We start from the raw sequence: 14076 nt of genomic DNA on the forward strand, positions 1-14076 counted from the left end.
AGCACACTTGATACTGGGAACTACTGTTTATTCACATCTAGCATCCAAGAGTTCTCTGTTGGACGTGACAGTCCTGTGCCCTACAGTGTACTTAACATGGACCAGTTGTCTCTAACTCCCTTTCCTGTTGTGCCAGCCAAAAAATTCTCTCAACTGGATGTGTTGTGTTTGGGGTAAAGCAACAAGATGGCCCCTATTGAGAATCACTGGTCTAGGGACATTGTAGTAGCTGGGACTGTGAAAAGTCCTTTAGAAAGAAAAATGAGAAGGGTGGCTTCTATTACACTCGCTTCTAAATGGCAAAATAGACAGAGATTCCAAGGAGGTCTGGCAGGAGATACTCCTGTCACTGGAAGAAACTTAATCAGGCTGCTTTTTGTTCTTTGAAGTTTTTTATTCCAAGCAAAAATATGGCGAAGTTTTTGAGGAACATCTTGGAAAATTAAGGAAATGACACAGATTTTCCTAACTGATCTGAGGCACCCAGAAGGAAATTAATTTTTTTAATTAGTGTGAACAGCATGGCCCGGGTGAGATCTTGTCTCAGCATAGGGAATCACTGCTGTAAGTGGAGAGATAAAGTTCCAAGTCACGGATGCTAAGTGCATGGAAACCCAGGCTATGCATATCTAGTCCTAGGAAGGTTTTTGCCATCCAAATAATAACAAAGTGACAAAAAAAGGGTCAGAGCTGAGATGCTATGGGGCGGGGTAGGGTCAGAATGAATGCATGGAGGAAAAGCCAAGTTTTCAAATAAGCTGCTTTACTGGCTGTCTTAGTGTGGGATTGAAAGTGCCATGAAAACTGGGGAGTAAAAGGAAGAGGAAGGGTAAACAGCAGGTGCACCAGTGAGAGAGTTGCCCTTTGTGGGGCTTAATCCTTTCAAGAGTTGCAGGGCAGCAGAGCTGAATCCAAGCCTCAGAGGTACAGGGAAAGAGAGTGTCCATCTTTATTTGCAGATTCCCATTTGTTGATGTCTGAGTGCTATATCCAACCGTTCCTCAGGACTACTTTGCTGCGTTCTGACTTGACATCAGGAAGAGTGGTGGGGACTGGTAGTTGAGAACACCTGGTTGGCCTGGGCAGTGATTGGTGTTGGGGCATAAGCATTTTAAAACATATCTGAAGATATCTTTGCTAGATAACAAAGTTAAATTTTTAAATTATTTTTATTTCTAATCATTTCTTTCTCTTTCTCCAAGACCGGGTTTCTCTGTGTAGCCCTGGCTATCCTGGAACACTGTAGACCAGGCTGGCCTCGAATTCAGAGATCCACCTGCCTCTGTCTGCTGAGTTCTGGGACTACAGTGGTGCACTCCCTACCTCTCACCCTGGCAACAATGTTTCATTTTTAGTAAAGATTTAGTACATATAAATTCTATTGTATTAAAGGACTTTGGGAAAGTCTACCAATGTGTTACTCTCAAAGATACCTGTACCTTATTCATTCATTTATTTATTTGTGGCCTCAAAAGACAATCCACATAAGCTGAGAAGCCACCCCAGCCCTACTCTCAACTCCTTTTTCCACAAGTCCTTTCAGGTCCACTCAAAAACAAACCTCCTTTCTCTGTTTCTATCTCATTAACTCAGAACAATGTCAGGTTTGTGTGGTGGCTGCTGGTTTTTGTGTCCTTTCTTCTTGTCTGGACTTCTCATTCCAATTTTTTGTTTTGTTTTTCGAGGCAGGGTTTCTCTGTATTGTTTTAGAGGCTTTCCTGGAACTCGCTTTGTAGACCAGGATGGCCTCGAACTCCCAGAGATCCGCCTGCCTCTGCCTCTGCCTCTGCCTCTGCCTCCCGAGTGCTGGGATTAAAGGCGTGCGCCACCAACGCCCGGCTCGTTCCAATTCTTCTTTCAGTCCCTTGAATCTACAGGGTGTGTGGTTGGCATGTTTCTCCGTCTCATTCCACCCCAGCTGAACCTTATTCCCAATGGCTTCCTTCTTCCTTTTCTGCAGGTGTGGCTGATTGTCACTTCTTCCCCCAAGAGCTCACTTTCTAAAGAAAGGCTTTCCTAGTCCATCCCATTAATTGTCACATTTCATTCTATTTGTTTTTATCTGGCATGCTTGCAATTTTTTGTGTTTTTCTATTTCCCTCACTAAAATACAACCTTTGACAGGCCAGAATCGTATCTATGTCTTTAATACCTCTAGTAAGATTGCCAGATTTAGCAAAGAGAACTATTGGTTTCCCAGTTAATTGTGAAGATAAGATGAACCATGAATAACTTTTTGTACAAGGTTGTCCAAGTATTGGATAGGACATAGTTATCACTAAAATTATTTATGGTTTATCAGAATTTCAAATTTAACTGAGCGTCTTGTACTTCATCTGGGTGTGTAGTCCCTGGGTTCTAACATGTGATTCTCACCACATATTATTATTAGAGGAAATTTTGGTAGTAGCAAATTTAAGTTGCTGCCATGGCAACAAAGCAGAGAGGGTCTGATACTCTTATAAGACCAAGGCAAGGACAGCTATCACTTTCCATATTTCTGTTCTGGTTTGCATATCTTTTCACTCCAGGAGAACATAATCAACCCACTTTCAAAATCTTGGGTAGCCCATCCTGGGAGGGACACTGACCTTATAAAAGAAGCTTTGTATGTTAGGTTCAGCTTGCTAGGTAATCATGCCTCATTTTTAGTGTGGTCTCCTCCTTGGGTATCAATTTCTGTTGGATCTGTCTCCCAAGACTGATTTTTCCATTTCAACCATCCATCCATAGCACCCTGTCCTAGAGTTGGTGGTAAGGATTTCATGCAGGATCATCAAATAGATTGACAAGTAAATGAATTGAAGGGTGAACAACTGTCTCAACTCAATGAGGCTGACAGGTTTCCTAAGATACAGGACCATTCCTACAAAGACCAGAGAAACCAGATCTGGGCGTTCCCAGACAGCTGCTCCCTTGGATGGATTACTGCTTCCTGGTGGCTGAAGTTCTCATCTAGTTTCATTGTACATGACTACTAGAATTAGACACCTGGTGTCCTGGGTATCCACACAGTTTAGACAAATGGCTGGTTGTTTGGAACTCTACTGACCTCAACATCCCCATGTCTGGATTGACCCTAAGGTTTGACTCTGGATTCAGCCTTGGCTCAAAGTTCTAATGCTTGTCCTGTCTTGCCTGGTGATTAGTCTCTGACAGATACCTGGACTTGTGATCTTAGAGTAACTCTCCCAGGCCAAGTACATGAGAAGTGCCCCCACCCCAAGTCCCCAACCATGGACTTATCTAGCCCACTAGTCCTGGACATCGAGACCTGAAAAACGACCATTTGCAACATCTACCGAACACATATTTATTGAGTGATTAGAAAGCCATAGACATTCCCGAATGCATTTCCACAAACACTCTGAGTTACTGGACAATGAAAAGTGAACTCCCATTATAATCATTGCCCCCACATCCCCAGTGAGTATGAGATTCTCAAGGAAACCATGCAAATCTATTCTCAATTACAGGAGCATGTTCAGTCTCACTTAGTTTCTGTCAGATTCCTGGAATTGGGAGTGAAGTGGCTCTTGAGAGGCTCCCAGCACTTGTAGTAGTTCTTATCCAAACAACTACAGGTCTTGAGTCCCCACTTGGTGACCGCCAAACTCAAGGAAGATTCAAACATAAATGCCTATAGGAAATCAGATGAAGATGAGAAAGAAGAGGTAAGGTGATAAAAAAGCATGTTTAATTAGATGCATAAAGAAGGTATAGGTAGACAAAACATTGGACTACTTATGGTTCTATATACTTCCATGATGAAGAGAGGAAACACAAGTTCTGGGCTCTGGATCTGGTTTACCACGTATAAGCTGATGAAGCTATATACAAAGTTTCTATCTACTTAGGGCCTTGAGTGTGGGACTAGCATTGCTCATGTCATTCTGGAGGCAAAATTTTTATTTCCAAGGGCAGATGTGAGAAAACCCTGGGGTCTTTTAGGGACCATCGTTTGTGGTGATGTCTTTGTATATTGGGCATACCCTTACTTCTCAATGGAAGAAACAAAGCTCAGAGCTGGGAGGTGGCTTCTCTTAGGTGGTAAGTGATGGCAGAACTGAGGGCCTAGCTTGTTTCTTCAGGAGTCCAACCAAGAGTTCAGCTCAGAAAAAGGAAAAGGGAGAAGGGAGAGGAAATGATCCTAAGGGACTGATGCTGCATACCCCACTGTGTTCTGGATGTTTCTGCCCTCAGTAGAATGAAGCTGAAAAATATTCCATATGTATTAGATATTTCAGCTTTTTTTCTGTGGTTGATTTTCTATCTACAGTATCTTTTGTAAAATAATATTAAACAACCCCAAACCTTACAATTCTTTTTGCTCTCATTAGGAAATTGAAAATACTCTAGACAGGCCAAAAGAAAATTATAATATTTTTTGTGACACCACTCAGAACATCTGCTTTAATGTTTGGGGTCTCACATACATTGATTTCTTCTTGTCTGTGTTTGTGGAGATGGGTATCTTTGCCTGATTTCTATCACAGGCTTAGAGGAGTTTTGAATGAGATGCAAGGGTAAAAAGCCTGGTTCTCACATGAGGATAAATAGAACAGTCATTGTTATTGTTGTCTTCTGCTGACTTCTTGAGAGCTTCGCTGTCAGGCTGAGCTGTGAAGGATCATATAAACCACTCACACTGGAGTAAGAATATGACAGATTGATCTGCATCTACATTATATCATGCGGAATGGTAAAGGAGACATACAGTTAGAGCTAGGTAAAGTGTCTACTTATATATATGTGTGTAACTCCGTGTGTGAGTATGCACATATGTATGCAAGTGCCTATGGAGGGTGCCCTCCAGAAACCCAGTCCCTTATAATCCTAATCCCCTTCCCAAATCAGCTCCATCTCTCCAGCAATCCAGGTCTTGAACATTGCTCAAATTCTTACTGCATGTAAAAGCAATCCTACACCTCACCGTTGTGGAACACTGTTTCATAACAGCATGGCTTTCAAAAGTCCATTTGGAGGCCCAAGGTTATTGATGAACAACTCTAGGGTGCGTTGTGCATTTTCAAGGGCTGTCAGAGGCAATAGCCTAACCAAGATCATCAAACAGTGTGTCACAGAGATATAGGTCCCTATGTACTTCCAGGAGGCTCTTGAAGGGGGTAATGGAGCCTAGGCTGAGGAGATAGGAAGGACTCTGTGTCCCTCCCTCCATAAAAGCAGCTCTGGCTTTGGACTCGGTCCTAAAAGCAAACCCCCTTGGACAGGTGGACAGTTAATGTAGGGAGTTTACAAGCCAGGCTTTTAGTCAAGCAGGTCTGTGTAATGAGTTTTAAACTATGTAGCATTGAAGGCATTTGTTTTAAAATGTGAAGCAAGTTTGCATATGGTTTAGCATAAAATTATTTCTTGCGGTCCATTAAGTCTATTTCCAAGAATGCAAAAAAAAAAAATCAAATCAAATCAAGTATTGCAGCCAACTGCAATTGTGTTCCGCCTCACTGTTTACAGCCGGACACAAGAGGAATACAAAGCAGGGTTTAAATCCCACCAGCTTCATCTCGTGCCAAAGGAGAACAAAGAAAATAAAAAAGCAGCTGGGAATTGCTGCTCACAAACCCTGACTATTGAGAGGCAAAGGCTGCTTGACCTTCCTTTGCTTTCAGAACTGGCTGAAGGTGACATCTGCCTCCTCTGCTACTGCGGTCCTCAGGATTACTTCCCATATAGAATCCTCTGAGACAGAACACACACACACACACACACACACACACACACACACACACACACACACACACACACGCACACACACACACACACGCACACACACACATGCACACACACACACACACACACACGGCTGCATTTAGATACAGTAAGACCCTTCGAGGGGTTTTAATAATATTTCCTTGCATTTGAAGTTATTGAACACTCCATAAGGCATTATAACTCACAGATGTCATCTGGGTTGAATAGTATACCCATTCTACAAATGGGAAAAATGAAGCATGGAGAGGTTATGTAGGAATTAAGAGCTAGGATTTGAACTGGTCTGACTTCAGTTCAAACTCTTCCTACATTGTCATACTGGAAGTCTAGTATATGCATACAGCTGTATGTATTTATACTTATAGCATTCACATACAGATAGCAAACTCTCCTCACTCCACCTCTATGACTTTGGAGAAATAAAAAAGAGCTGCTTTTCTCTATAGAAGTTTGCAGAGCCCCGAGGCAGGCCCCTGAAGCATTAACTTGCTTACCATGGTGCCATCAGCAACCCTCTCAGGTGCTAGTTTAGCGTTGCTGGCCTTCTCAAAGCAGTCTGCATCTGGGCCATGGGGGGTCATGGCACTGTGCAGGCTGCCTCCCCCTGGCTGGAATCCATCTTGCTTTGCCTCATAGTGACCTTTGATGAGTCCCATGAATTCACTCATGCAGTTCCCTGGGAAGGTGGAGGCAGTATTATTTTTATTCGCCAAGGCGAGACCCATAGAAAACATGAAGACTTCCCAAACAGTATTTCTTCTAGGTTCTCAAGTCTCATGTTCCAAATTCACCAAATAATTCCACAATAGCACATGGCTTCACCATATTTCTAGTTCCCAGTCTAGGAAGCGCGTGTGTGCATGTGTGCGTGTGTGCATGAAGGTAATGAAACAGGACAAGCAAGGTCCAAACTTACAGTCCATTATCAAGTGATAATCTATGAGCCAGATGGTTGGTCTCTGTAAGACACAGTGATTTATTATAACATATAACAGGGCAGAATCTTACTCCTCTGTTTTCCTGGAACCTGAAATCTGAACATTAGAAATGAGCCTTCTCCTACTCCCGACAAGGACTTTTCTGCATCATTCCTTAGGAATTGCTCCCTGGGCTCTGCTTGCATGCCTCCAATGAATGGAAGGCCCTATGGAGCAACCTATCATGTTACTGAATAGCTCTCAGTGTTTGTTTGTTTTCACATTGCCTTCAAGAGTCACATGGGATTTGACAAAGTCTGCCATGCTTCCATTCTTTTGATATCTTACTTCTGTTGAAATAAAACTCTTTATCAACATGACAAAAACCTAAAAGCAGGAATTAAAGAAATCTGACACCTGGGTAAATGCAAATACCTTCCCAACTCTCCCTATCCATTCATCTGTCTGTTTTCCACTCCACTCACTTGCCCATCCATCCATATTGAAAATATATAATTAGATACTATTCTAACTACTGTGCTACACAGAGGAATAAGAAATAACCTGCTTAAAGCTTCCCATTGTCCCATGGGAAGATGGAGAGTGCAGAGCATGTGACACTGAAGTGACAGCCCTTGCAAAGTAAAACGCTTGACAGGCCAGTGTTATGCCCTTCTTCCTACCTTGTGAAATATGAGCAGGTACCACAATACGTCTGTAACCTCCTGAACAGTCACCCATCCCCCGCCTCCTACACAACACGCTGTTTCAGGCCCTCCAAAGTGAACATGAGCTAACCCTGAGGAGAAAGTGAGGCCCAGACCATAGCCCCTCATTTGTCTCATGAAGAAGATAAAGGGAAAGAAGCAAACGGAAGCCCTAAGAAACTATTTTAAGAACGGTTCTGCACATAGCTTTAATCCGCAGTCACACTCCTTACCGCACTCCATGTCGCCAGGGTCACCTTCACAAACTAATTTTAAGAAGAGAGCAAGACAGAATTTGGTTTTAATCTGAACGTGAATTTAGTTAGCAATGAATTTGGTGTAGATATCCTTACATCACTTTCGATATTTCAAAGGACAGTGGGAGGGCAGACCTTGCCTTTCTGATTAAAGCTGGATCTAGTTGGCTACAGTGCATTAAAATGACTAGAGGCAATATTTCTACAGAAATAATTCCCCAAGTCTCCTTAAAGTCACATCAAAGTAACAAAGATTTGGAGTATCACTGAAGCAATATTTTTATATCTCTGATAAAACTAATTTCTAACTTCGGGTTCTGTAGGTGTTCTTTGTTTTTGTTTTTGTTTTTTCAAATCAGCTCAGGGTACCATATCTTTATGAGATGATATTTGGGGACAAGTCATTAAAAACATCATAGGAGGCATTTCACAAGGCCCACTGTTTGAGGCTCTTCGGTACACATGGAGATTAAGGAGTGGATTGGGAGCCTAGAAAGCACAGTAATGCAGTTGTTATCCTTCTACCTAGGAGGGAGACAAGGCCTCCACCACTGCTCTCAACAGAAAGGCTGTAGACCTCTGGGTCAGAAGCCTATGGCTTCCTAGTTCAAAGGGCAGCCTCTGAGTTTCTACTTTAAAGCCAACAAATTAAACTCTGGGAGAGGGAAGCTTGAGAATAAACTTAAAAAGAGACGGGGTCCTCTTGATAGTGACCTGGAAGGGGCATGCTGGCTGTCATCTGACTGTGAAGTGGCCCTCTTTCATCCAGCAGCCTTATATCCCCACCTCACAAATGCTTAACGGGCCCACTCAGCTGTATACCATTAAGCTCTGGTACCTGGGAACTGCTACAGAAAGGAAGGCGTATAAACAGAAGGTTCTGTAGTTAACTATGGAAAATCATTTGTTTTCTAGAATGCTCCAGCTGAAAATGCAAGCTAGAGCCTTTCCAGAACTCTGTGTTCAAAAACTGTAAAAATTCTCCTGGAAGCAGATTTGTGCCTTGACCTGTTTAATTTGCACAATTAAAAATGTCAACCTCATTAAACACAGCTGCGGTATACTTATTCATTCTTGGTAATGTATTCACTGGCTGAATAAATATTTCTAGACGTATATTATGTACAGGCCACAGCACTAACTGCATCAATTAGCAGTCACATGTGTCTGCTTTGGCATCAGACAGTCTGCAATTAAATCCTGACCCTGCCTCTTAACTAACTGTGAGACCTTGAGAATTGCTTATTCCCCTGTGTCAGTCTCTTCTTCTGGGAAACAGAAGGAAGATAATTGATATTATCTATCTCTTGATACTGTTATAACCCAAATAAGTTCATACTTAAAAAAAACTTATAATAGGGGCCTTAGAAACTTGCCAACAATCATTAGTCATTAGTCTTAATTATGCACACACACACACAAAAAAAAACTGGATTTGTTTGAATCACCTGTACTGTGCTTTTGACTGGGGGAGAAAAGGTATCAAATGGTCTTACACATCAGTGAGTTCTACCAATTTTACCAGCTCTATAACACTGACAGTGAGATGTGCCTGCACATGCAGTAGTGGCATGACTGTCTCGGGGGAAACCAACTGCTCTCCAGATTTGAGGCCTGTGCCACAGTAAGGATCCTTGGTTTGGTTCTGAAAGCCTGGTCAAAATGCAAGCCTTGGGAGGTCATAGGTCATGCAAGGAAAATTAGCACTGATATTCAACCACGTAGACACAATGCCAAATTTCCTTCTAAATATCCATGCTCATTTCTTATGCAGAAGCTACTCTCAACCTAACTCAAAGAAGCTTCTATTTGCAGTGGACACCGGTGAATTCAGAGTCTCATGGCTGCTCCAGATGCTGAAAATAGGATGAGAGCTCAGGCCCAAACAAGTTATTCATACTATCCCTTCTGAGACTCAGAGGATGCTGAGGAAAGACGGGATGAAGTAGCATAGGATCTGAGAGACAGGAAGAAGTGCAGCAAGCGCCATCCTTTAGACACAGCACAGCCACTGTGGTTATGAACTCACAGCAAACTAAAATCATCACTACCCTTCACCCTTTAAAGTGTGCATCCGAAATGCACTTCTCAATTCACGCACCACTACCCTTCACCCTGAAAAACCAACATCCGAAATGCACTTCTCAATTCACACTCTACCAACTTTTCTGTCTCTCTTAGGCCCAGAGAAACAGGAACAGTGGATGAATCTCCCTGCAGACATTGTGAGGTTGGAGCCTCTCAAAGCCCCATAGTAGCCTGAGGGGCCTGACTCTAAACTCAGGGCACAGCAGGCAGCCCAAGAACAACCTCACCATTGTCCCTAATGCCTCACTCTTTTGCTGTTTCTAGTTTCCAGGGTATTCTGCTAAAACAGAGACTTACTGTGGTAATAAGGAGGCCTAAAGGTTTTATCTGCTACCCCCCACCGAGGTGGGAAGATGACGAAATCAGCGATGGCCACCCCAGGTCGGGTAGACTTCGCAGTCAGTACTGTGAAGATGGAAGGATCCTGTGAACACACAAGGAGAGACTGAGACATGCATGGAAGGCGACTGAAAAATGACAGCATGTCACCTGCGCGGTGTTTGCAAGTGATAGTTTCTGATTAAGTGACCCCGGTTAGGCTTAGCTATTTGGGTTCTGATTGAGGTGCAGTAACCACTCATGTGATTGAAGCAAAAATGCATTCATGCCAGATAAGAGGGCTGGCAGCTGCATTCTTAGGCTGCTGAGTCTACATTAGGGACACCCTGGAGCTCTGAGAGCCAGAGTGCCTGACTTCTCCCCCGAAGATGAGTGTCAGGGAGCTTGGTGCTGCTCTGGGAATGCTGGGAAACAACCACAACATCGACCTCATCCTAGGGTAGAGGTCTGTGTGCTTCAGGACACCAGAGGCTCCAGATGGTGTCCACAGGCAGGAAAAAAAAATCTGAGAACTGGTTAAAATTAATTAACTAATTAATTAATTTCCTGATTCTTGATTGATTCTCAGAAGGACAAGATTGTACTTTTTTTCCAAGAGCTTTAGACTCCTAGACGGAAAGAGCAAGATTCAATTTAATTGATATCCCTGTTCTCTTTCAGACGCAGTGCTGACATCTGGAAATTCAAAGATTGGGAGTCTGTTCTCTATTCCTTTAACTTTAATTGGGGAAAGGAGAATGTGGCTATTTCTTTATCAAAATAACTCTGTTGACTTTGTTCTTTGACAGTTTCATGCGTTTATATAGTGCATTCTGGTGACAGTCAGCCCTTTCCTGGCCACCACATATTCTCATCTCCTGTGACAAGATCAGGGAAAGCTTCAAAGACCTACGACTTGAGCTAAATCTTTGAAAGTGAACAAAAGAAAGGAAGGGAGGGTGGAAGAGAAAAGAGGAAGAGAGGGAGGGATTTTATCAGGGAAAATAGAAAAGATATCAAGGTACGACGAAATTTTGTGAAGTGGGGTTTGGAGGGGTTAAAGTCAGTGAAGGAGGGAAGGAGGAGCGAGTTGTGGTGTTAGAGAGAGAAGCCCAGGACCAGCCGGTGAGGAGTATTAAGTGCTAAACTGCAGAACTCAGACCCAATCCTAAACCATGGGGTGCCTGTAAACGTTTTCTACAGCAGATTGACCAGATCTGAATTTAGGGGAGCTAACCACCACAGCAGTACAGAGAAGGGTAAACCTCTGTAAATCCAAATGCAAAAAACAAAACAAAACACAAAACCATGAACAAAACAAAAAAATCGATCCAACCCTTGTGGCTGGAAGAGTTGCCTTTTTTTTTTTTTTTTTCTGTCTGTCATGGGAAATGGTTGGAAGCTATTATAAGAAAGACAAGGTAGGAAAGCTCAAACAGAGCTTTAGCGAGGTCTCAGGGTGCTTCTTCGTGATGCTATGGGCTTGATTTTCTTTTTCCCCTTTGGTTTTATTAAGATTCACTGTTGTTCAGAAAGGTAGTCTGGGCCCCCCTGGAGAGAGACTGAATTGGCTCAGAGTAATCCTTCTATCTCTGACTCTCTGGCTTCTGTCCCAATTATCCCTCAGCTTGTGGGTTAAGTTAATCTATTATGAAGTACATCACAAAATGAGCTTCCCCTCAGGGTCGTAGAACTAGCACTTAAGCCAGCACATGTGTTCTCAGGAGCCTGCACAGTAGACCAGGCACCTATCCGTGGCCTCCTAATTGACTGAAAAATATGACCAAATTCAAACATTAGGCTTTTAAAACAATTCAGGTATTTAACTTTTGAGTGACTTTAGAAGAGGGCTGGCTGCCTTGCTCTTCATAGTCAACCACAGCCAGAAGCACAGACTGGTGATCAGGTAGGCAACCAGAGCAAGCACAGTACATGCCCCAGGGTCACAAGGTGGCCAGACAGACATGTAAATGACCTTTCCTCCTGACTTCACTACTGTCATTAGCAGGCTTCCCTTTTCCCATGCATGAAAGTTGTGATTACACTGAAGAAAAGTAAATTAGTTGAACATTTTTTGGCTTCCTTATTTGCCATGGATTGTATTCCCTCATTAAAGGACAAATGATCCTATTGAGGCTTTGCAAGGATGACCTTGAAAACCTTAGATCTGTGAATGCCACAGGTATACTCTGGATCCCTCCCATTCAAGGATTGTCCCATCCCCAGAGTCCCTGGATGGTCCAGACTTACCGCATGGTCAAAGGCCACTGCATTGATGACCATGAAGTTCTCTAGGTTGTACTTGTAGGGTGTATAGTTTCCATGCCAGGCCACAACATTGAATGGGGAGACATCCTAATGACAAAAACCAGGAAAGCATGGTCTTAGATTGTAATATTTTTGTAGTTGTGGACTTAACAATACTTACTGACATAGCTCTTTTTATTTGATATTGTTCTAAATTTAATTAGACCATCCTTAGGGAGCATTGTCGCTCATAATCATTCTGTGGTTGCTTCACACTCCCTCTCCTAGGTCCTCACTTTGTCACTAACCCCTTTTCCAGTTCATAAGCTGCAGCTGTCAGTCTCATCATCCATACAGCCAAAGCCTAGCACACTTATCAAGCAGTGCTTTTTTAATTTTTTCCATAACTGTAGGAATCTGTAGATGCCAGCAGTTCTCAAACAATCTGGGCTTCCCTCTGTTTCCTGGTACAGCAGGCACTTGCTCTGATATTTCTCCAAGGTTTTTCAGTCTAAAGGAACTTCTCATAGACACAGTATCTGCTGTTGAGTTCGTGGAAGAAGACACCTTGAAGACATCCAGCCTAAATGTTTGAGATTTCAGAATGACATTAACACCATTTCCTGTTTTGTCTTGGGTAGGAGATTACTTTTGTGCTATGGATATATGGTCTTCCTCATGGGTGCTGTGCACCTAGTCAAGAAGGAGGATCCGATGAAGAATATTCTAAAGTTCAGGATGTATGGCTGGTCAAAACACTGAGAATAAGAGATTTGAGTGCTCAGCCCTAAATGGGACATTTATATCAATGTCCACCCACCCAGACCAAGGCTCAAGGGCCATCTTAAAAGAAGAAGAAGAGACAGAAACAATATAAGAGCTGGGAGAAGCCAGGCTTGGTGTCACACACCTTTAATCCTAGCACTCGGGAGGCAGAGGAAGGTGGATCTCTGTGAGTTCGAGGCTAGCCTCCAAAACAATACAGAGAAACCCTATCTCAAAAAAACAAAACAAAGAAACAAAAAAAGAGCTGGGAGATGGGAAGGAATGTAGTGAAATACTGTCTTCTAGACATGATATAGCTATCAAACTAATGAACTCACAGCAGTTGAAGTTACCAGCACATGATGTACAAAAGAGCAAGCTAGTCAAAATTCTGGTATGAATGGCAGAGATGATCTCAAGGCTTCCAGGCACTAAGATATGCCACTGGTAGGAGTCCCATGTTCCTGTGGGTAGTCCTACATACATGCATATATAGGTAGCACTAACTGTAATTAGGGGGGTATAAATAACAAAAAAATTAAAAGAAGTGAAGTTGGGAGTATGATGTGTTGAAGGAGATGTGGAGATAGGAAAAGGGGGAAATGGGAATGAATATGATCATCTGTCTTTGTACTTATGACATTACGATATTCTCAAGAACAAAGGAAAAAAAACCATGCACAAAGGCATGGTTTAGGACTAAGTGGAATGATTAGAAGATTGAGATATCTGAGCCTTACAACAGCCGGGAGGCATTGACATTCCCGGGCATGAGAAATAAGAAGAGAAAATACTGTGATAGGACACCAGCAAGATCTGGAACCATGAAGAAGGGTATATTTGTAAATATCTGTAGTTAGTTTTCTGGGGAAACACAGCTCTGATGTATAGTATTTGCTGATATCTGGGTATGAATACTCTCACTATTATATTTTATCTCCCCCCCAGTAATAATATTTTTTCTGGCTAAAAAAATTTGCAGATATTGAGTGCCTCTAGTCATAAACTGAGATCTGGTTTTGAGTCCCAGTGTGACACTGCTGA

The 14076-nt window shown here is 42.6% G+C and overlaps 1 protein-coding gene across 2 annotated transcripts in view; it reads right to left on the bottom strand.

The window, feature by feature from the left end:
- Positions 1-3299: 3299 nt before the first annotated feature.
- The window catches only part of Hgd (homogentisate 1,2-dioxygenase), a 47536-nt gene continuing 36759 nt past the window's right edge, over positions 3300-14076 (bottom strand). For both annotated transcript variants that reach the window (XM_021227993.2, XM_005071504.4), the window contains exons 11-14: positions 12271-12375; positions 10000-10126; positions 6228-6409; positions 3300-3640 (exon numbers count right to left, since the gene is read on the bottom strand). In XM_021227993.2, coding sequence (XP_021083652.1) covers positions 3491-3640; positions 6228-6409; positions 10000-10126; positions 12271-12375 — 564 coding nt within the window. In that variant the 3' untranslated portion in view covers positions 3300-3490. The remainder of the gene's footprint in view (positions 3641-6227; positions 6410-9999; positions 10127-12270; positions 12376-14076) is intronic.

Source organism: Mesocricetus auratus, unplaced genomic scaffold (genome assembly GCF_017639785.1).
Source record: "Mesocricetus auratus isolate SY011 unplaced genomic scaffold, BCM_Maur_2.0 Super-Scaffold_100008, whole genome shotgun sequence".
Classification (NCBI taxonomy): Eukaryota; Metazoa; Chordata; class Mammalia; order Rodentia; family Cricetidae; genus Mesocricetus; species Mesocricetus auratus.